This window comes from Mauremys reevesii, linkage group 8 (genome assembly GCF_016161935.1).
Source record: "Mauremys reevesii isolate NIE-2019 linkage group 8, ASM1616193v1, whole genome shotgun sequence".
In the NCBI taxonomy this organism is placed as follows: domain Eukaryota; kingdom Metazoa; phylum Chordata; order Testudines; family Geoemydidae; genus Mauremys; species Mauremys reevesii.
This window is the reverse complement of record NC_052630.1, coordinates 93793009-93813764: the sequence shown is the minus strand read 5'-3', so window position 1 is coordinate 93813764 and position 20756 is coordinate 93793009. Positions and strand designations below refer to the sequence as shown.

Here is a 20756-nt window from a genome sequence, read left to right as displayed (position 1 = left end):
CCAAGAGACATAGATATGCTGCCCTAACCCCAGTGTAGACAGTGCTAGGTCAGTGGAAGAGTTCATTGATTGATCTCACTGCTGCCTCTTGGGGAGGTGGATTAACTGTGCTGCTGGCTGAACCTCTCACGTCGACGTAGTGTCTACACTGAAGCCCTGCACCCTAAGGCAATAGCTGCACATCAGGCTAGAGGTGTAAATCCACCTGGTGGCAGCATAGCCATGCTAGTTCTGCTCATGCAAGCACACTGAAAATAGAGGGTAGCCATGTCACAAGGGACTAGCTGCCCAACAGGTGTCTGGCGGGTACATTCCTGAGCCACTAGGACCTTCTGCCGGGAATTCCCAAAGAGATTGTATTAGCCAAAACTCTTTCAAATAGAAAGGCTGTGCTAAGCCTTACGGCATACATTTGGGGGAGTGAGAGCGAGGGGATGTAAGCAGAGGGCATGGAGCAAGTGGTAAAAGATGTGGGCGCCACTCAGTGTAATAGAGGCCCATAAGCATGGCGCCTCCTTCTGGTACCTTCTGGGAATTAGCTCTCCAGCCGTCAGAGCGCCCTCTGCTGGCCGGTGTCCTGCTTTCCCCAGGGCACTCGTGTCCCTCGTGGATCCAGTGCCCCTTGCACACCAGGGTGCTGCCCCCTGGCAGTACATCCCTCAGTATCTGGGTCTTCCCTCCCTGGGGAACCCCCACTGCCACCCCCTATCCCCACCTCAGTCGTAGGTGTAAGCAGAGTCAGGATGAGCTCTACCCTGACATCTGGTGGTAGATTATGGGGAGTGCGGAAAGAAGTTTCAAGTATTCGCATTAGCATTTCAGTTATTTGCATTGGCACTCCCACCCCACTTAGCATACCGCAAAGCAGCCTGGGATGGTTATTTTCACAGCTATGGGAGCCCCAATTTTGTTGTTATTGGGGCAGAAGCAATAAAATGTTGTCATCCCGATTAAGTAAATGAGGAACTACAAAACTGTCTTATGATAGAGGGTTTCATTGTCAACTAAATAGCACTTGCTAGACAAGGGACATGGGTTCCAAAACCCAGTCAAGGGAGAGAGGCTGGGGACAGATATCTGTACTGGGTGGTGCAGGCTTCTTGTGTGAGCCAGAAGCACCAGTTCTACTTGTGCCTCTCTCCACTGTGGAATGTCAGAGTTAATTTTTGTAGAAGCAGCAAAGAATCCTGTGGCACCTTATGGACTAACAGACGTTTTGCAGCATGAGCTTTCGTGGGGGAATACCCACTTCTTCGGATGCAAGCAGTGGAAATTTCCAGGGGCAGGTGTGTATATATAAGCAAGCTAGAGATAATGAGGTTAGATCAATCAGGGAGGATGAGGCCCTGTTCCTTCAGCTGAGGTGTGAAAACCAAGGGAGGAGAAACTGGTTCTGTAATTGGCAAGCCAATCACAGTCTTTGTTTAGTCCTAAACTGATGGTGTTAAATTTGCAGATGAACTGGAGCTCAGCAGTTTCTCTTTGAAGTCTGGTCCTAAAGTTTTGAAAGACTGTGAATGGCTTGCCAATTACAGAACCAATTTCTCCTCCCTTGGTTTTCACACCTCAGCTGCTGGAACAGGGCCTCATCCTCCCTGATTGATCTAACCTCGTTATCTCTAGCTTGCTTCTTGCTTGCTTATATATACACACCTGCCCCTGGAAATTTCCACTGCTTGCATCCGACGAAGTGGGCATTCACCCACAAAAGCTCATGCTGCAAAACGTCTGTTAGTCTATAAGGTGCCACAGGATTCTTTGCTGCTTCTACAGAACCAGACTAACACGGCTACCCCTCTGAGAGTTAATTTTTGATTCCCTTAAGAATCTAGATACAGGTTACTGAGCTGAACTCACTGGCACTGGGGATCCCCTACTATCAGCTGGAATCACTAAGAGCTGAAATCACTGAAGAGCTGGACTTGCTGAGCTGAGAGCACTGAGTACTGTGCTAATGAGTGGGGGAGCCTGAAGCAATACCGTGGAGCAGAGCAGCTGGCAGAGCGGAGGGGAGCAGTTTGTGCAGCCACTGGGTGAGTGGAGCCAAGCAGCTCGCGAGGACGGCTGGAGTGGCTCACAGGACAGCTGGTGGACCAGAGCAGCTGGCAGAGCAGAGCAGCCCACAGAGCAAGCGGAGCTGAGCTGTTTGCGGGGATGACTAGTGGAAGCAGAACCCCACGAAGAGGCAGGGCAGTTGGTCCCGAAACCACGTAAGGTGCCCCTTTCTACCCAGGCTGGGGAGGGGGACCTCTGCAGAGAGACTCTTGAACTCTGGGGCTGCACTGACCCAGGACAGAGACTTTTGGATTGTGGGACTTTTGGGACTGTGGGTGATTTGGGGGGTTGCTGGACTCAAGGGTCCCGAGAGAAGGACACGGCCCAATTTGCTGGGGTGGGTCTTTGCTCACGGTTTGACCTATGAACTCTAGCTGAGGTATTTTCCCAATTTAATGCTTGTTGTTTATCATGTATTAAACCTTTTCTGCTACACCAAGACTCTGTGCTTGCGAGAGGGGAAGTATTGCCTCCTCGAGGCGCCCAGGGGTGTGTATAAGATTTTCCCAGGTCACTGGGTGGGGGCTCAAGCTGGTTTTGCATTATGTTGTGGGGAAGGGACCCCTATGTATTGAACCCGGCCCTTGCTGCTATCGTTTCGGCCCAGCAGAAGGGTTACATAGGCTTCTGCCAGTCACCAACCAGCCCCCGCTCCCTGGGGCAGACTTCAGTATAAGCCACTCACCACAGGCAAGGTTGGGTTTGGACCTGCTGCCTCTATCTATAATGGAGCTGCCCCTCGGCAGCCCTAGTACCTTTGAGTGGGCCCTTCCTTCGGCCCCCAGCCTGGGGATCTGCTAGGCTGGAGCTCCCCAGCTCCCTGGCCCTTCCCCAGCACTGCTCAACCCTTGGTACCTTCCTCAGCTCCCCAGGTGGCCTGGTCCCTCCATCTCCAAAGGCTAGAGAGAGAGGCTGTCTGCACCTGACCCCCTGCCCTCTTATAAAGGCCAGCTGAGCCCTGATTGGGGCATGGCCACACCTGAGGCTACTTCCCCCAATCAGCCTGGGAGCCACTTACTCCAGCAACAGCCCTCTCCTGGGCTGTTTTAAGCCCTCCCAGGCAGGAGCGGGTGATCACCCCGCTACAAGGCCTCACTCAGTTGGCCTTGACCAGCAGGACGGATCCATGAGTAGAAGCTTGCTTCACAATATAAAGAAGAGAGTTAATGTATTAGCGCAAACCCTCTGGTGCCATAAAGCAACCTTAGAGCCAGCTAGCTTGACTAGAGAGGGAGTCCTCTGCCTGGAAGAATCCCTGGGCGCTAGAGAGGCAGAAGTTAGTTCTTCATTGTGAACATTCTGGTTTTAGCCAGACACTGAACTTTATTTGAAATTGTTCGGTAGATACTTAGCCACGGCTGCGGTAAGAGTGGAAGAGCAATCTGAACAGGAGCATAAGTGATATGCATGAAAAAAAATCTGAAGTGCTAAAAGAGCCATCACAGAACAGCCTTCTATGCAAGATAATAACTACATGTGTGTGGGGAGTCGAGGGGAGGGAAATGCCTTGCTAAGCAATTATCGAATAAGAGCCCCAGAATGGAGGGGTGTTATTACCCCAGACTCTGATCAAGCTAATTGCCAGCATATTGTGTGCATTCAGCCACCATGAATTAATAAAATAGAACACCATCTAGTTGAGGCTTCATATGAAGAAGCAGGACTTCTGGAGGCAAGGTCAAATGCTAGCTGCAGGCTTGCAGTTCCAGCTAATCAGAGTGGGAGGAGGGGAGAAAAGAGTTAACAAATTGAGACTGAAAGAAAATAAGTGGATGGAGACCTTGAGTTTGAGTGTGTTTTATACAGAAGCTTTTTATGACTAAGGCCTGGTCTACACTAGGGGGGTGGTTCGAACTAAGGTACGCAAGTTCAGCTACTCGCTCGAGCTACCTTAGTTCAAAGTACTCACCCGTCCAGACGCCGCGGGATCGAAGTCTGCGGCTCCCCCGTCGACTCCGCCACCGCCGTTCGCGGTGGTGGAGTTCCGGAGTCGACAGGAGCGCATTCAGAGTTCGATATATCGTGTCTAGATTAGACGTGATATATTGAACTCCGAGAAGTCGAACGCTAACTGCCGACCCGGACGGTAAGTATAGACGTACCCTAAGATTGTTAGGAATGGTTTGTGTTATAAGTAGTTTACTGAAGTTAGAAGAGGTGATGACCCAGTAGGGGTCACTATAAGCTGTGTGTTGTATGAAAGGTAGCTATAAAAAGACTAGGTAATAGAGTGTACTTCAAAGCAGTTCTCTGAAGCTATTCTGAGAGAATTTCCTCACATCATACTCCCCGGCGGGGAAGAGACCAGCCATCACAGACATGCTGCTAGTTTCTCAATACAAGCTCAGATTTTAGGTAATTATGCGGGATGTTCTAAACCTATTGCTTATGTGTGAGTGTGCTTACAGCTAATAAATTGTCATTTTAGGTAAGTGAACTCTTACTCGTATCAATTTTTCATCAGCCTGAAGTGCTGTGTTCCCACTGATTTATTCCTGACACTGCCTGGAGTGAAACAGTTACATTATCACTTCTTTGGGTTCTGAAGGCCCTGAGTAACACAGGATACACTCTTTGTGCTCAAGGTGAAATTAAACAAATGCACAGTGAAGTACATCAGCCGTACGTGAAACAAGCATCAGGAGAAAAGGCCTGCAGCCATAGCCAAGACTTGCAAAATAAACTGGAAGAAACCTGCAAATAGACAACCTGCCGGAGATTATTTTGCACATAACCTAACCTCATCACCAATAACACTCTCCTTCTCCCTCACTGCACCAGCAAACATTTGTAGCTGTGTGTTTGTTAATCTATGGTGTGGCCCAACCCCGCCCCCCCAGGCAAATGTAAGTTAGAGAACATGAAGGTACGAGCAGAACACGTGGTTCTATGACTGGCTCCAGCACATGTTCCCCCGTTATGCTGAGGGGAGGTATAATAGATGAAGCTGCAGTGAGAGCTACCTTGGTGCATATTCACTGAACTCCAGAGGTTTCGGCTTTCTTAGGGGGGATGTATGCTGGGACCTGTGTTTGCACCCTCAGGCGGGGTATACATGGGTAGAAATCCTTGGAAAGCCCTCCCTGCTTGGCAAAATGATTACATGGAAAAATGATGTACATTTAATTCCTTCGGAGGCGGGGGTGGGTTCGCTTTGAGAAGGGACTCAGAAAAATCTTGTTTTCTAATGTAGGCAGAGTAAATGGATCTTAACTGTAGCCACACCTTTGCTTTTGCTGTTCCACTCTCACCATGCGAAAGAAGCAGCAGAGGAAATGTAATAGGAGAATAACCGACAAAGCGTAAAAAGCCCATTTCCCCTCACATACACCTGGTTTCTAGACTCCAGCCTATTGTCTGCTTCGTCCCCAAAGTTGGCAGGGTGCTATGCAATGGCTGCTAACTGGCTGTCACCAGCACTGGCTGTGCTTCATGGGGGGACTGTGTGTGTAAGTCTCTTTGGGCTCCTTGGGGCTGAAAGGTGCTAGATCAGTGTATGGTGGTGGGGTTGTCGTAAACTAGCACTAGGCCCCTCTTTAACCTACTCTTGCCCCCTTAGCGGTCCTTGTGAAGTTGCCAAATGAACTCAGAAATACACACCCTCTATCTGAGTTTGAGACCGAATCCTCCAATGAAAGCAAAAGTCTCTTCTTGTGTCATTAATGCCATCATTAAGGAGCCCATCCAAATCGCCATCAGCACTACATTGCAGCCATCAGAACTGTATTAACTATTTTTCCTCACCAGCCTCCCATCTGGTTCAGGAATAGGCTGATGAGATTTTAGAGCAGAATAAATAGGAAAAGAACAATGCAGCTTGACTGGGGAAGAAAAATGTCCTGAACTCTAATGCCATTCCACTGACTCCTCGGGTTTTCAGCAGGTGGTTGGGCAGGGGTTGGGGGGAACTGGTGAAAATGGCTGGCTTCACGAACCCCCATTCACAGAAATCTTACCTATTTCAGGAAGCCAAGCAACCTTATGAGAGAAAATAAGCACAGGCACATGCAAGCACACAAATGATCGGGAAAAAGAAGAAGGAGCCAAAGGGAAATTGCTTTTCAAATAATGGTGATTATATTTACTTGAACTAAGCATCTACTATTGCAAGTGCAGGATAAATGGTCTTTTCATGTAGGCACAGTAGTGGGAGCCAGGAGATATGGAATCTACAGCTGTATACATAGCTTCTTAGATAGGAGATCTAGAGAAGGGAAAAGTGCTTTTTGTGTTCAGTGGGTGTTGTGTACAGTTACAGCACTCAGGTTTCAGGGTAGCATCCGTATTAGTCTGTATCCGCAAAAAAGACAGGAGTACTTGAGGCACCTTAGAGACTAACAAATTTATTTGAGCATAAGCTTTCGTGGGCTAGAGCCCACTTCACTGGATGCATAGAATGGAACATATAAGCAATGGGACTCTAGTAGGGGATTTTTCTGGATGGTAGGGTTATACTCATGTTGCTGTTAGCGTAAGGCTTTCAGTGAAACAGGTACAAGGATCTGTTAGGTGTGCATTGCATTTTGTCATTGTGTGCTCAGAACCTGGGCTTGGCGTTCTTTTATCTTGTTAGTACAACTCTGAGTAAACAAATTAGCTATATAAATAACAATACAAACAAGTGCTCTTTATTAACTTAAAAATGTCAGTTATTGGAACTTTTTTGCAGAAAGTTATTTTTAAATTTGCAAAAAAATGTAATTAACTCCTTTTACTCTTAGAATTTCTTGAGGAATCACTTTTCAAGAATGATAGGGCCAAAATCCAACATTGCTCAACAAATACTTTTAAACTACCCTTGAAAATACTATCCACGTTGCAAACTAAGGGATGTAACTGCTCTTTAGCTACACTGAGCCTCAGCCAGCCAACAAAATAGCTGACCCTCTGAAGTATTTCTAAAGCACCTAAACACCATAAAATAAACACCAAAAGTAAAATTAAGAACCACTCTAAATTTGCCTATGAAACGTCCAGCTCGCCTTCATTCAACTACATGTGCACTAAACCAACCCCATCAGCAAACCGGCTGTTCAAACTGGAATAGTCTGTATGTTAATACTCTGCCCTAGTTCCCTGCCTGGCCCACCATCTAAAGGCCATGTAGTTTCCCAGCCACTCTCAGGGAAGCAGGTACTATATAACTAGTACTGTTATATAGGTTAGGAATTCAAATCCCAAGGTGGGCAGGTTTTAAAAATGTATTAGTATTAACTTTTTTTTAAAGATTCAGGAGTTCTCTCTCACCACAAAAACTTCAGGCAGGAGAGGGGGATTGACTTCTCATCAAAGATCACAGTGGGCGAGAGAACAATGGTGGTTGGCAAGAGTCAGAGGCAGCAGGATGCGTCTAAAACTGGTTGATGTTTTTTCAGTAAAAAAAGTATTTTTGAAAAAAAAAAAAGTCCTGCAGAAATGTGTCAATCTCAGTTGAAACTTTTCATTTTTCAAAGAAATTTCATTTTTTAAATTTTGTGTTGGTAGGGAAAATCCCATTTTCTCGCCTGTCTTTTAGTTCTCCCTACCCCTGAGTGTGCATGCACACAGACTGGTGTGACAGGAACATCAGGAAGAGCTGCTGTCATGGTAGGATGTTTCATAACAGCCCCAGCCCCTTCCAATATCAGGTTCCCAAATCGTCCAATTGCTGATATTGGTCCCCTGTTGGGTTATAAGAATGGAAGCAGGCAGGGAAATTTGGAGACATAGTGAACTGCTGATGCAGCCCTATATACAAGCACAGCAAACCCTAATTATTTTGAGAAATGGGGCAATGACAAAAATGTCCTGGCTTTCCCTACCGAGACAATGCACAGATCTGGTATGGCTGTGGACCGAGAGTAATTCCCATTCTGAACTGAAGGCTTAGCTTCACGTCCTTTGGAGCTTGGAATGTGAATTTCTGAAGGAGGGCAGTGAAGAACAGGAACAGCTCTATTCTAGCCAGCGGCTCACCAAGGCAACCACGCTTTCCTGAAAAGAAGACAGTTGTGCACATCAGCCAGCGGATTCTTGTCAGAGCAGTTTGGGTCTCAGGACAAATGGGACGTTAATTTTACACAGCAGCAATTTTGGAACAGCGAGGAAGAAGAGATGGATTTGTCATCAGTTTCTCCCTTCTGAGTCACTTTTTTCTGTTTTTAGTACTACATTTTCCTTCACTTATAACTGTGGATGCTAAGGTTTACATTAATAATAACAGTACCACCGTAATTCCTTCTACTAATAGAAACAATCATGTTGGATAGCTCTTGGATGACCAACCACTTCTCTGCAAAGCTATTGAAGGCCTAATCTACACACATTTTTATACCAGTATAACAATGTCTTTATACTAGTGCCTAATCTCAGTATAGCTTATTCCCCTTCCCAGAACTGCATCCACATTAGAAAGGCTGTGATGTTGTAACTTATATTGATTAAAAAAGAAAATCACACCCCTAACTGACAGAAATCTAGGAGGCGTGTATACTAATACAGTTAAAGCGCTACAATTTCTGTGTCTAGCTGATGTCTTACTTCCCTAACATTCTCAGCTACACACAGCTGTATTATTCCTTAATTAAAAAGTTTCAATTAAATAACATAGGTGAGGTGTAATCTTTTCCTGGCCTCGCTTCTCAGTGACATAACACATGGCCTGCTGAACACACGCAGGTCTAGTCAGCATTATTGCTAAAGAAGGGGGCTGTGTGTCCCTGAATCTACACTGGGTGGGTGGGGGGAATTTATCTAAGTTACGCAGTTTCAGCTACATGAATAACGTAGCTGAAGTCGACGTACTTAGATCTACTCACCGTGGTGTCTTCACTGCTGTGAGTCGACTGCTGCCGCTCCCGTGTTGACTCTGCCTGTGCCTCTCAAGGCGGTAGAGTATAGGAGTCAATGAGAGAGCGCTTGGGGGTCGATTTATCGCCTCTAGACTAGAGGCAATGAATCGAACCCCACTGGATCGATTGCTGTCCGCCGATCCAGTGGGTAGTATAGACATACCCTTAGTTTCTATATAAACCGCTTCCAAAGAAAAAGGTTTACATACTTTCCTTAGCCACACACAGTGAATACTAATATTGCTTGTTCTTTTAATTGGCAAGAAAGCACTGATAGACCTGTATCTAAACAAGGTCTGTGCAAACCTGTCAATCCCCAATTCACATGCATTTTTGTTTCAGGAACTTAATGCTAAAGTTCTTATTGATTTAAATTGTGTGGGGCCAGCCCTTAAGTGAGTCCAAGTGATGGAGAATACACCACATTCTATGTGTGGCAAATTGCCGGCACTATTATGATGGGTCTCGTGCTTTCTCTTCTTTGGGAGGGGGTTCAGGGCACCATTTCTTGCCCCTGAATTGGAATATTAATTGCCCCACTAGTGTCTTTGAGGAGGGGAGTGGAGAGGGAGGGACCTGGGCCCGCCCTCTACTCCAGGTCCCAGCCCAGGGGCCCTGAGGATAGTGGTGAACGACTTGAACTGGCGGTTCCTTTCCCTGGGCTTCAGCCTCGCCTGCCCTTCAGCTTGTGGGAGGGCTTCCTGCCCTCCCTCTGCACAAGCCAGGTGCCCCTTACCTAGGGTCTTGGACTTCTTAGCCCATCACAGCACTCCTTCAAACTTTCCTCTGCTTTCTCTTCAAACTGTTCTCTGCTCCAACTCCTTCAAACTGTTCTCTGCTCCAATACCAATCCTTTCTGCTCCAACTCCCACACTGCCTGATTGAAGCAGGGTTTTTTTATCATGTGACTGACTGCTGGTGCTCTCATTGGCTTCAGGTGCTCTAATTGGCTTCAGGTGCTCTAGTTAATCTATAGCAGACTTTCTTCCCCTTACAGGGAATAAGGCTCCCTTGTAACACTCTCCTGCTGCCTTCTGGCCATGCTGTATCACATATGGTAAAATGTTCTAATTGGTTTTTATGAGGGTGCTTCAGGGTTCTCTCCCACTTTTATCATCTTTACCATGTTTATTCCCCCTGCTGACTCTCCCTACAAGTGAAAAGAAGTGGTAAAAGGTGAAGACAGCTATTCCTTCTGTCCTCACTCCTACATTCCCAACAAGTGAGGCAGGCTACTTTCTCTTTGTGCCTACCTTAGGGTATGTCTACACTGGAGCTGGCGCACTAACACTAGAAGCGTATCCGTGGTGGCATGAGCGGCTAGCCACCCAAGTATATTCTGAGGGTCTCGGAAGGGGGTGTACTCGGGATGGCAAGTCCATCCAGCTGCACGCACCACCATGCCTACACCTCTATTTTTATCGCACTAGCTCACTCTGAGCTAGCATGGGCTTATCCCCCCCACAAAGAATTACACCTCCAGCTCCAGTGTACACATACCCCTAAGGGTAGGAGAGCTGAGGCCGCTCTTTGCTGTTGTTGTGTCGAGCCTTGTTCTAGGAGAGAGCACTTGCTCAAGAATGATGTGCCATCTACCTATGAAAAAACTGCACAACCCAGAACCCCATCCCTGGGACACAAACTCTGGCCATGGTTTTCATTTCTGAGCTTTCCATCTTCTGTCACTAATAAATGCTGTGGGGTTTTTCTAAACTGAAAATGAGAGAGGCCAAGACTTGGTGCGATAGTGCGAATGGACAGAGTCAGACACATCTCACCTGCAGAGAATGGCAGGAAACTTTCTCTTTTCTTGAACTGACCATCCTCCAGGAAATGCTTAGGATTAAAAGTATGAGGGGTTTCCCACTCATTCTTGTCAAACAGCACTGATGTCAAATTGGGAATCAAAACAGTGCCCTAAAGAAAGAGAAATAAAGGAATTTAAACCTTCCCTGATTCCATTTTTAATTGTGACCCTCAAAGAGGCAAAAAAGAGGGGGTCATGCATTTCATTTTAATCTTTTATGATGTACAAAGAAGGCACAAAAGGATTTTGTTTTTTTTTTTAAAAAGGATAATTTTCCAGCCAGTTCTTTATCTTACATTTATCTAGAATTTCAAATCTGGCTTTCCCTGGTTTTGCGAGTAGTCTCTCTGGAGGTCCCAGAGAGAGAAGAATGGAAGCCATCACAGACTTTAGATGAAGGAGTGGGCTGTTAATCTTTGAAGAACGAGAGCTTTTCTCCCAACCGGTTTTTAAGAATTTGAGGTGTTAATATCACAACAGACAAGCAAACCAAAAATGAACACCAGTCTGATTAAAAATCAATTCCCATGTCAATTATACAGGTTAATTTCCTTCACAGGTGTGGTGTTATAGACCAACTAGTTCTCCTGCATCTCCTAGGAAAAACAGGGTAGGCAAGGTTGAATTTCTAATAGAAAAAACAAGCAGAAAAAATATAAACTCTCAGGCATTCTTTATACAGCATAAGGCATCAAAAGGGAGCACAACCCAGCCACCCACCTTTCTTTTTTAAGGGCCAGATTTTCAGAAATGTGGTGGCTGCTGGCCTCGAATGATGTATATGTGTGTAGTATATACCTATAGGCAAATCCAGCAAGTGCTCCTGCAAACTAACACTCGTGTGTGCTAAAGTTCTTTTTTGCACTCCTAATTGCTATCTGCAGATATAATACACTCTCCCCCTGCTCCTGTGTAAAAACATTTCGCATAAGTTATATTAATGAAGGGTTACTGTCTGCAGAATGGAAGGATGCCACAGGCAATGGTCTCCTGCGGCACACTTGCTGTAGAACGGTCCTCTGCCTGGCTGAGCTCCAGAATGAGCTCACTGCCCTTGAGTATGAGTTTGTCCCCATTTCACTGAGGATCAGTCCACACGCTGGAGAAGAAGAAGGTGCCCATTTGTTAGGACCTGAGGAGAGCTTCCACTGAACATACTCCGGGAATGCTGGGGTAGGAATTCCAGCCTGCTCCCTTCCATAGGGAGAAATTGTGGCTCAGCAGCATGGCTAGGTGAAGTCAGAAATGCTGCAGCTTGAGATGAAAGCAGTTCAGAATTCTGGAGCGGCTGAAGATGAGATACGCCCCACCCGTAAAAAGAAGCAGCCGCTTCCATCTGTAGACACCAAGGCCCAGACCCTCAAAGGTATTTAGGCACATAACACCCATTGATTTCCAGAAGAGTTAGGTGCCTAAATACCTTTAAGTCTCTGTGTCCAAGTGCCTGGCTGACCTTTCATGAGTCAATAGCCATAGTGGTGAACTTGTGCTGCACCTATTTCTTAGTCCTTTTACTATGGTTTCATGCAATTAAAAATAAATAACTTACATCATGTTTTATGAAGACAGCCTGCAAAAGTCTGACCTAGATTTCAACTTCCTCAAAGCTTGAGAATGTGAGTATATTAGGTTTTGGTCAAGGAATTTTAGCTCACTATAGAAATAGGGACCACCTGTAAAATGCAGCTCTGGATCTCGGTTTAGTCCCAAAATGGGTTCAGATTCATAATTGGGTCCTCCAGGTTACGAAGGTGTTTCTATCTGAGACTTTGGTTTGGGCTCATCTCTTAATTTCTTAAACCAAGATAAGAAGTGAAAACTAAATTTCCTTCCAGCTTACTTTTGGCACATAGAATCCGGCCAGTGTTGTGTCACTAGTTGCCATTCTGGGCACATTTAAAGGCAAGATGTTGCTTATCCTTTGCACTTCATGAATAACTGCATTGGTGTATGGCATGTTGTCTCTGTCGTCCATGGCTGGCTGGCGAGACTGGCCAATCACTGCGTCAATCTCCGCTTGCACCCTCTCTATGAAAAGAGCAGAGTTCACCATTGTTCCAAGAATAATATGTTCTTGGAACAAGCTTAAGTTGTTCAGGGTTTAGAGTTCATTGTTTTTAAGGCTACACCTAATAAAGCTCGATTCAAGCTTTGAAAACAGCATCAGTGAGCAATGTAGAGATCTGTCATATAAATACATAAGAAAACTACAGCTGGTTAGCCTGAGACAAATGCAATGGTAAGGAGGTGAGAGGAATTTTAAAATGTAATTTAGGCATAATAGGAAGACCTCCTTTAATACATATATGGAAGGCAAGAGGCATTTACTCCACTTCTCAAAATCAAATGTAAAGGCATTATCAATACGTATTTTGTCCCTATTCAAAATAGCAAAGTCAATTACCGGGCTGACCCAAGAGATATTGGAGCATGAAAATATTTATCTGCTGGTTTTCTGTGTCAGGCAAGACTCAATTTTTTGGGGGCACAGAGTTATTCCAGCAGTTTGCAAAGAGTCCAAGGAATGCACCTATTTTGCATTAAATGAAGCAGATTATATCTGCCATTATTTTCAACAAAGTTCCCCCTTGAAGCCTCCATGGGTCAAATCTCAAGGCTGAAAAGGACACTGACTGTGTACCACCTTTTAGAAATCCACAAGCCACATTTACAGAATTAAATGATTTTCCCAATGTCTAACAGGAAATCTGAGGCAGAGCCTGGACCAGGACTTGGATATCCTGAGTCCTAGTCCTGTTAATTAGCCACAAGGCCTTCTTCCTCTTTAATCAAGGGTATTGCAACTATGGATTGCACTCCTTGCCCTTGCAGTAGTTGGTGGAGGTGTAACTGAGGGCAGAAAAAAGAAACTATTCCAATAAAAGAAAGGGTTTCTGTATGGGGAAAAAATGATTATTGTGGGAAGAAAGCAGCTTTGCACAGAGATTTCATAAACCAACATTCTGAGTGCTGTGAAAAGCCCCCGATGTGGCAAGCGTTAAGGGTAGAAATTCAAGAGCTCTTAAGAGATTAGAAATATAAACCGTTACCATTTACCTTGAATATCTGGATATAGGGCCATGTACAGCAGAGCCCAGTAAATGGTTGTAGACGTTGTCTCAGTTCCAGCAGTAAAAAGATCCAGTGTGGAAAATATGAGATTTTCTTCATGGAAACTCGGGTCGGCATCGGCCTTAGAACAAAGATATATGTGGGTGGGACTACAACAATATTTATTAGTATTATACAAAGCCAGGGAAACATCATTCTAGGCTCAATTCTGCAAGGTGCCGGGTCCTCTGAATTTCCATTGCCTTCAGTGAGAGTTGAGAGCACCAGGACAGCACCATTAGCGAGAAAGACTGTACTTTTAGCATCATTCTTGAGAGTGAAAAGTTTGAGCTGATTTTAGGTCTGAGCAGAGGTCCTGCTGAAGTGAATGAAAGACTCCCATGAACTTCAACTGACTTTGGGTCTGGCCCCGAAGGCAGAGGTAACCTTACATTTTAGGGTTCAAATCAGCAAAGTGCACAACCATCCGAGTAGTCCCACTGACTGCTCTCCCCGGCTCAAAGGAAAACATGTGCTTAAAGGCTTTGCTGAATCAGTTCTTTCCTACCTAGGGTTTCTAACTGTTAACTAATGGAGGGTCGGATGCTCAGACAACTCAATTGGTGAACCCTGTTACTGTCATTCTACTTCTAATTTTTAAAACACAGAAGTGGTTTGTTCCTGTTCACTTTGGTCTTTGCTCTCTTACCTTTGCTATTTCCTTCAGATAACAGTCAATGAAGTCTCTGGTTTCAGATGGATTCCAGTCCTCTCTGTGCTTTGCTATTATTTCCCTCACAAAACACTTCAAATTTTCCCAGTTTTTAAAAATGGTTTGATGGCGTCCAGGTATCCACTTCAGTATGGTGGGGAAGGAGTTATACAGCTTTTGACATACAAAGAGACCACAATACATTTTAGCCGAGTTTTAGAAACATGCATCTCGCGGTTTAATACACCTACATGCATTCTGCTGAAGACACTGCGTTTATTAAACCACATTGATATATAATTGTATTATGGATGTGCTCAGAGCCCTCAACTGAGATCAGGCCCCCATTATGGTAGGCACTTGACAGATACACAACACTGAGTCCCTGACCGGAGGAGCCTAGAATCTAAAGCGACAGGAGAGACAGAGGGTGAGAGAAAGGAAATATTATCGCCATTTTACAGAGTGAGAACTGAGGCAGAGAGATAGTAAATGACTTGGCCAAGACCGCACAGGCATCTGTTACAGAGCCAGAAAGTGAAGTTAGGGGTCCTGAGTCCCAGTGCAGCGTTTTAACCACAAGCCCGTTCTTTCTTTTTAAGATATGCACTGTCTTCTCTCAGCCCTCTGCTGTGACTGCTGGGCCAGTCACCAGCTACTGCTCCTATTGCTTTGGCGCCCTCTACAGGACAATGTGCTGAATGACAATGTGCTCGCATTTAAAAGCGAGGAAGGATATAAAGGTCACGCTGTCAGAATCTGGCCTCACATTCTGACACATGATGTTGATAATATTGATGTTACCACAGTTTTTATCGGAGATTGGACTTTATTATTGGAGTGTTTGTAAAACACCTGGAAGACTGCCTGAGCCCAGCACCGTAAGCAGATAGACGCAGGCACTGTGTTTTGCCTCTCAACATGACCGCTGCTGCAGTAGCAGGATTATGTCTCATCTCAGCCACTATGCTGTGCTGAACCGGGAAGTAACAAGAGGAGAAAAGTCCAACAGGGGTTGGATAACAACGTGTCCATGGAAACCATGATTGCCCCTGTTTTCAGGGCCAGTGTCTGCGAGCCAGCACCGTTATGAAACACAGTCGTTTGTTCCTGCAAATGGGGCCACCTGGAGAAGCTGCCAGCTGGACGAGCCCTTGACCCTGACAGTAGGTTGGCTGTGCCTCCGGATGTCACCTCCCACCAGGCCTGGTGTGTAAGGACACCCTGCCATCCTCACTGCCGCAAGAGTATCCAGCGGATCTACCCCTGCCACACAGGCCCTTGAGCCAACCCTCCCCTGAGCACAGAGTCCAATGCACAGTGTGACAGCAAGGAAGGGTGTTGCTTGGGAGCAGTGAAGATTTGGCACCTTTTCTTCTTCCTCTCTTCTACAGACACCTCCCTGATGCCCACTGAAACAGCCCACTGGGTTGTCAGCCCAGTTAGAGATCATGTTAAGTGCCTGTGGGGTGGCAGCACTGGTATAGAAAATCAGGTTTGAGGATCTTCTAGCACGATACCTTCAGGGGGGCCAGGTGAAAGAGACTTGCCAAAGGGGGAACTGAGGTGGAGAGAAATTTGTTGGGGAAAATGAGAGTGTGGATGCCACAATCAGGCTACGGTAGAAGTGAATCTGGGACAACGCTGTCACACTCAGCCCTGCTTCCAGTGAAACTGCTCGGGGTTTTGCCATTGTTTTCATACGTTTAAAGTCAAAATCGAACAAGCTCTACCTGGTTCCAAATACTTCCCTGGAGATACACAGTCTCATCAATCAACCGCAGTAACTTCTGGAAGTGACTATCATGATATTCAAACCGGTCCCCAAAAGTGACGGAACAGATTATGTTGGAAACAGCATTGTTAATTTTAAAGTGAGGGTCAAAACGTTGCCCTAGAAGAGAAAATGGTAGAAATTGGTGGTGTTCTGGCTTCTTAGAAAAGGGGAAGAAAGTTGTTGAAAGACATAAACTATTTGGTGTGTATGAAATCCATGAATAAAACCTGAACATATGCATATATCACACACTCATACATATCCCTTGAGCAACATTTGCTGCATTGTCGCCTATCTGAATATTGAAAAACTGTTAAACACATAGATGTGATGAGCTGCATTTTGATGCATGCAGCATATCAAATCTACCAGTTCAAGTCAGTTTTTGCTATGTATAGAGCCATTTATATTTTTTCACACAGGTCTCTGCCTTTGTTATAATGTAGGGAGGTTTTACCTATATGGGATTAGGAACCACTTTCTCTCCATGGTCATTAATCTTGGCAATGAACATTTTTGTGGGACTGTTTTGTAAATTTGTGTGGCTACATTGATGCTGACAACTCAGCATTTAGTGCCATTACTGACCGATATAAAAACATGAATCCCAAACACCACCAAACATTTGGATCCGTATCGAGATCTGGACCATGGCACCAAGGTTCATATATGGCTAATGGTCTAAGCCAAATCCCTCATCTGAACTGAGTGTTAGGAAAGATCTGGATTCAAACATCATGTTTCAGGCACATCTCTGTTACTTCACGTTCATTGCCAAAGAAGAGCTACAATTTTGATAGAATAATTAAAGTGTCATTCTCTCTAGTTCTCACCTTTTTCTTCCTCAATTGCATCTGTAAGGTATCTGCTCTCCTCCTGTATTCGTTCTTCTAAGCTCCTCTTCCCCAGGCCAAAGTTTCTTAGAGTTGATAAAGCAAATCTTCTCTGTTGTTTCCAGCTATGTCCATTAGAGAAAACTAATCCTGGGGTGAAAAATGACACCTGGTATATTGTAATGGTCATTAGAAGACTAGAAAACTTTAACCCTCCTTTCCTTTTTCAAGTTTAAGTGAGGCCTGGCTATCTTTCCACAGGATATTTTCCTCTGTTCTGTTTGCCATGCTCATCACTATTATATCAGAGTGCATGGCCTCTAGCAATGGTGGAGTCATGTCCAACATGCACAAGTTACACTTTAACAGAAGGTGTATAGAGCTGAGGTTCAAGGAAGTAGGCCACAATGCCGACCACAAATGAGGTTGGAAGATGCAATTTTGAGGGATTTCAGAAGCCTAAATCCTCCCATTCTGACTCTTGCTGAAGGAAAACTTGCAAGAGACCATCCAGGATGGAAGTCCATTCTACATGCCATCACAGCTACATGGTAGTCATGAGAATCTGCTGCTGCTGTCGCCAGGGATATGGCAGTTGGAATGTGAACATGAGAAGTCAATGAGACATGAGCACATGTGTAAGTTTTTGCAGAACTGAGGAAGTCACTAAGGCCCAGATCCTCAAAGGTATTTTAGGTGCCTAACTCTCATTGATTTTACTAGAAGTTAGGCACCTAAACACTTTTGAGGATCTGGGCCTAAGTTACTACCCCAGAGCACACGTCAGTGAGACTGTTCATGTGCATAAGGTGAAGCCCATTTGTAAGTGTTTGCAGGATTGGTGCCTTGATTATTAAAAACATTACATCTAAAATACTTGAAGAAAAATATAAGAAAAGAAACTCACCAAATGTACCAAAGATTTTGTAGATCTGAGGAATTTGTGGGCGATCAAGAAAGTATTCACCTTGATGGACAAGCACATTTTTCACCAGCTGGAATCCATTTACAAACACAAATGTCAGGTTACCAAACTGCAAGCTGAAAATGTTGCCATATTTTCCAACAAGCTGGAAAAAAAAAATAAAAAGAGCACGTGGTTTAGTTCATATTTAATTTCTTTGATAACCAGAACTAGAGCCCATATAATGACTACTTAATTAATAATAATAATAACTGTAAAAAAAAGTATTTGTATAACAAGATCACTCCAGGGCTCGGCTGTTCAAGCACTGATTAAGAAGAATGAGCTCACAAGTGGATATAACAGGTGGATGAAGCATGTAAATGGGGAGGAAAATGAGGTAACAGTAAAACAAGCATATCTAGGGACAATGAATGCCCTGTGCCTTTCCCTAAGGGATGTCAAAGTAAAACAGACCTACTGGTAAACAATAATTATTGAAAATCAGCCCACTCTAAGCTGAGAGGAGCAGACACCTTTCTGGCTGGTAGCAATACTGACTGCAGATACGTTGCCCTTCAACGATCGTTATAGGAATGATTGTTGAAGGGCAATGTATCTGCAGTCAGTATTGCTACCAGTGAAGAAATCAACATTCTGGTTTAAACAAAACACACTCCAGTTCTGTCAGAAGCACCCCTTTCTTCTGGCCTACACCCACCTCAGGATAAACTCCCTGGGGCACTCAGGGTGTGTGACTGAAAGCTGCAGAGAACAAATTACTGGCTTCCACGGAGGCCTGTGTGAAAGGAACCCATTCTAGTCCTTGCAAGGGGACAGCCCTCACAAGTATCCTTCCAAACTCCCTTGGGCTTCATAAGTCATTTTCTTACCCTTATGAGCTCCCACTTAGTCACATCCTCCCACCTAGGGCAGGGTGTTTCCAACCCTTGCCCAACTCCCTGTATTCCTTACAAGTTTTTACCAAGCCTGCATTCTTCACAAACCTGTTTAAAAGCCGGTAATTAAATTCCCTCAGGCCCTTTTTAAATGTCACTGAAAATTCCCACACAACCTAGTTCCTTGTGAGCTCTTTGCAACCCCGATGAGCACCAACCTCAAACCCTGCACAGCCCCTTCCAAGTCTCAATCCTTCTATACTTGGTAACTTTTTATGAGCCTCTTCTTACCTTCTTGCCCAAGCCCCTGCACACATTGCAAGCCCCCTGTGACACTCACAACTCCCCACAAGCTACCTTCAAGCCATGGTACATTGTGCACTGCATCAGACACTGCCATCCACACGTAATCAGGCCTCGATTCACTGATACATCAAATCTAATTTAAACTGTACCCCAGCACAAGGCAGACAAACCTGGAGGACCCTCCCTCCAGAGGATTTCCATGGGGAAAGGAATCCACAGGTGGATCCTAGACACTGGCTGAGGGAAAAGGGGTTTGACCAGGGGTTTCCCGGTGCTCTGGTGATCCCGGGCAGCAGATCCCACTGGGACTGTTAGTAGCTGGTAGAACTCAGAGCAGTCTAGAGATGGCTCTAATTTATGCCAGAGGCCAGAGCAGCTCCACGACAACCCCAAGGTCCTGGCAGTGCAGAGGTGGTGCCCTCATGAGCTGCGCCAGACATTCTTCAGGCACAGCTGAGGGTCTGACCCAGCATCTCTCTCACCCACCACTCCCTGGTAAAAAAAGCTCTGGCAAACAGAACTCCTACACTTGTTTCCCTTCCCCACTTACCTTCTCTATGGTCCTATGGGGCTGTTTGAAATCCAGATGGAGCACGTGGCCCAGGAAAGGCAGGGGCAAAGGTCCTGGAGGGAAATTCTTTGGCCGTCTCCTTTTTGTGTAATCAGCAATCAGCAGAAACAGGCCTAAGAACATGGCCAGTGTCTGAAAGGGCATGTTCTGCCACAGCCACATTAACCCAGGGACAGCCTGCAGCGGCATCTTCCCCAGCCAGGTGCACCCCTGCAGCTGTAAGAGGAAGGAGTGACTGGAGTATAAGGAAACCTGATAGCAGCAGGCACAGCCCTGCCCATCCATTTGCTGTTGACACTGGTGGAGGACAAAGTTTCCAAGCAAAATCAACACACCCTCAAACAGCTACACAAGAGCTTTCTTGTCCTAACCCGGAAACCCTACTAGGGCCCCGTCTACTGGTTCCTTCAACTCATCAGCAAAGATTTGTCAGATTTTTCCTCCTGAGTTATCATTTCTCATTTTCTCCTGGTTCTTCTTAAAAAATCAATTACAGATTCCCTCCTCCCGCATCCTCTGTCATGAAAAATATCCAGTAAAACCAGATTTTCTACAAATCTGGTAGTCAGGAATGCAAAAGATCTTTTTACAATAGGTGTTAAATGTTTTGAATGCATCATTTTTATTGCAATTAATGTTTTGAGGGCTTACATTCGAGCCTGATGCCGCATTCTCTGAGCAATCAACTTCCATTGTCCTCCATGACAATTTTTTTTCTTTTTTAGCTCCCATCATCAAGGGCACTTTGCAATTATACATTTACTAGTCATTTCATTTAAGAATTTAGTCCCCAGGCCTGCAATCAGATCAAAGAGGAGGCCACAGAGATTATGTTACATAATTATAATTGAACATACCTATTATAGTAGCGCCAAGAGGCCAATCAGATGGGGCCCTGTTGCACTAGCTGCTCTACAGACATACAGTAAATGACAGTTCCTGCCCCAAAAAGCTTGCAGTAAAAGGCTGCAGTTCACGAAACGAGCCCTCTTCAGAAATGGTCCTTAAGCA

At 45.2% G+C, this 20756-nt stretch overlaps 1 protein-coding gene across 1 annotated transcript; it reads right to left on the bottom strand.

Annotated features, from left to right (window-relative positions):
- Nucleotides 1-6420: 6420 nt before the first annotated feature.
- On the bottom strand, nucleotides 6421-19958 carry LOC120370720 (cytochrome P450 2J2-like). Its single transcript, XM_039485814.1, has 9 exons — nucleotides 19725-19958; nucleotides 17973-18135; nucleotides 17066-17215; nucleotides 16189-16349; nucleotides 14453-14629; nucleotides 13750-13885; nucleotides 12533-12720; nucleotides 10664-10802; nucleotides 6421-8028 (listed from the first exon to the last, which is right to left on the bottom strand). The coding sequence occupies exons 1-9, from the start codon at nucleotides 19932-19934 to the stop codon at nucleotides 7853-7855; spliced, it is 1500 nt and encodes a 499-aa protein (XP_039341748.1). The 5' UTR covers nucleotides 19935-19958; the 3' UTR covers nucleotides 6421-7852.
- Between the last annotated feature and the right edge of the window lie 798 nt (nucleotides 19959-20756).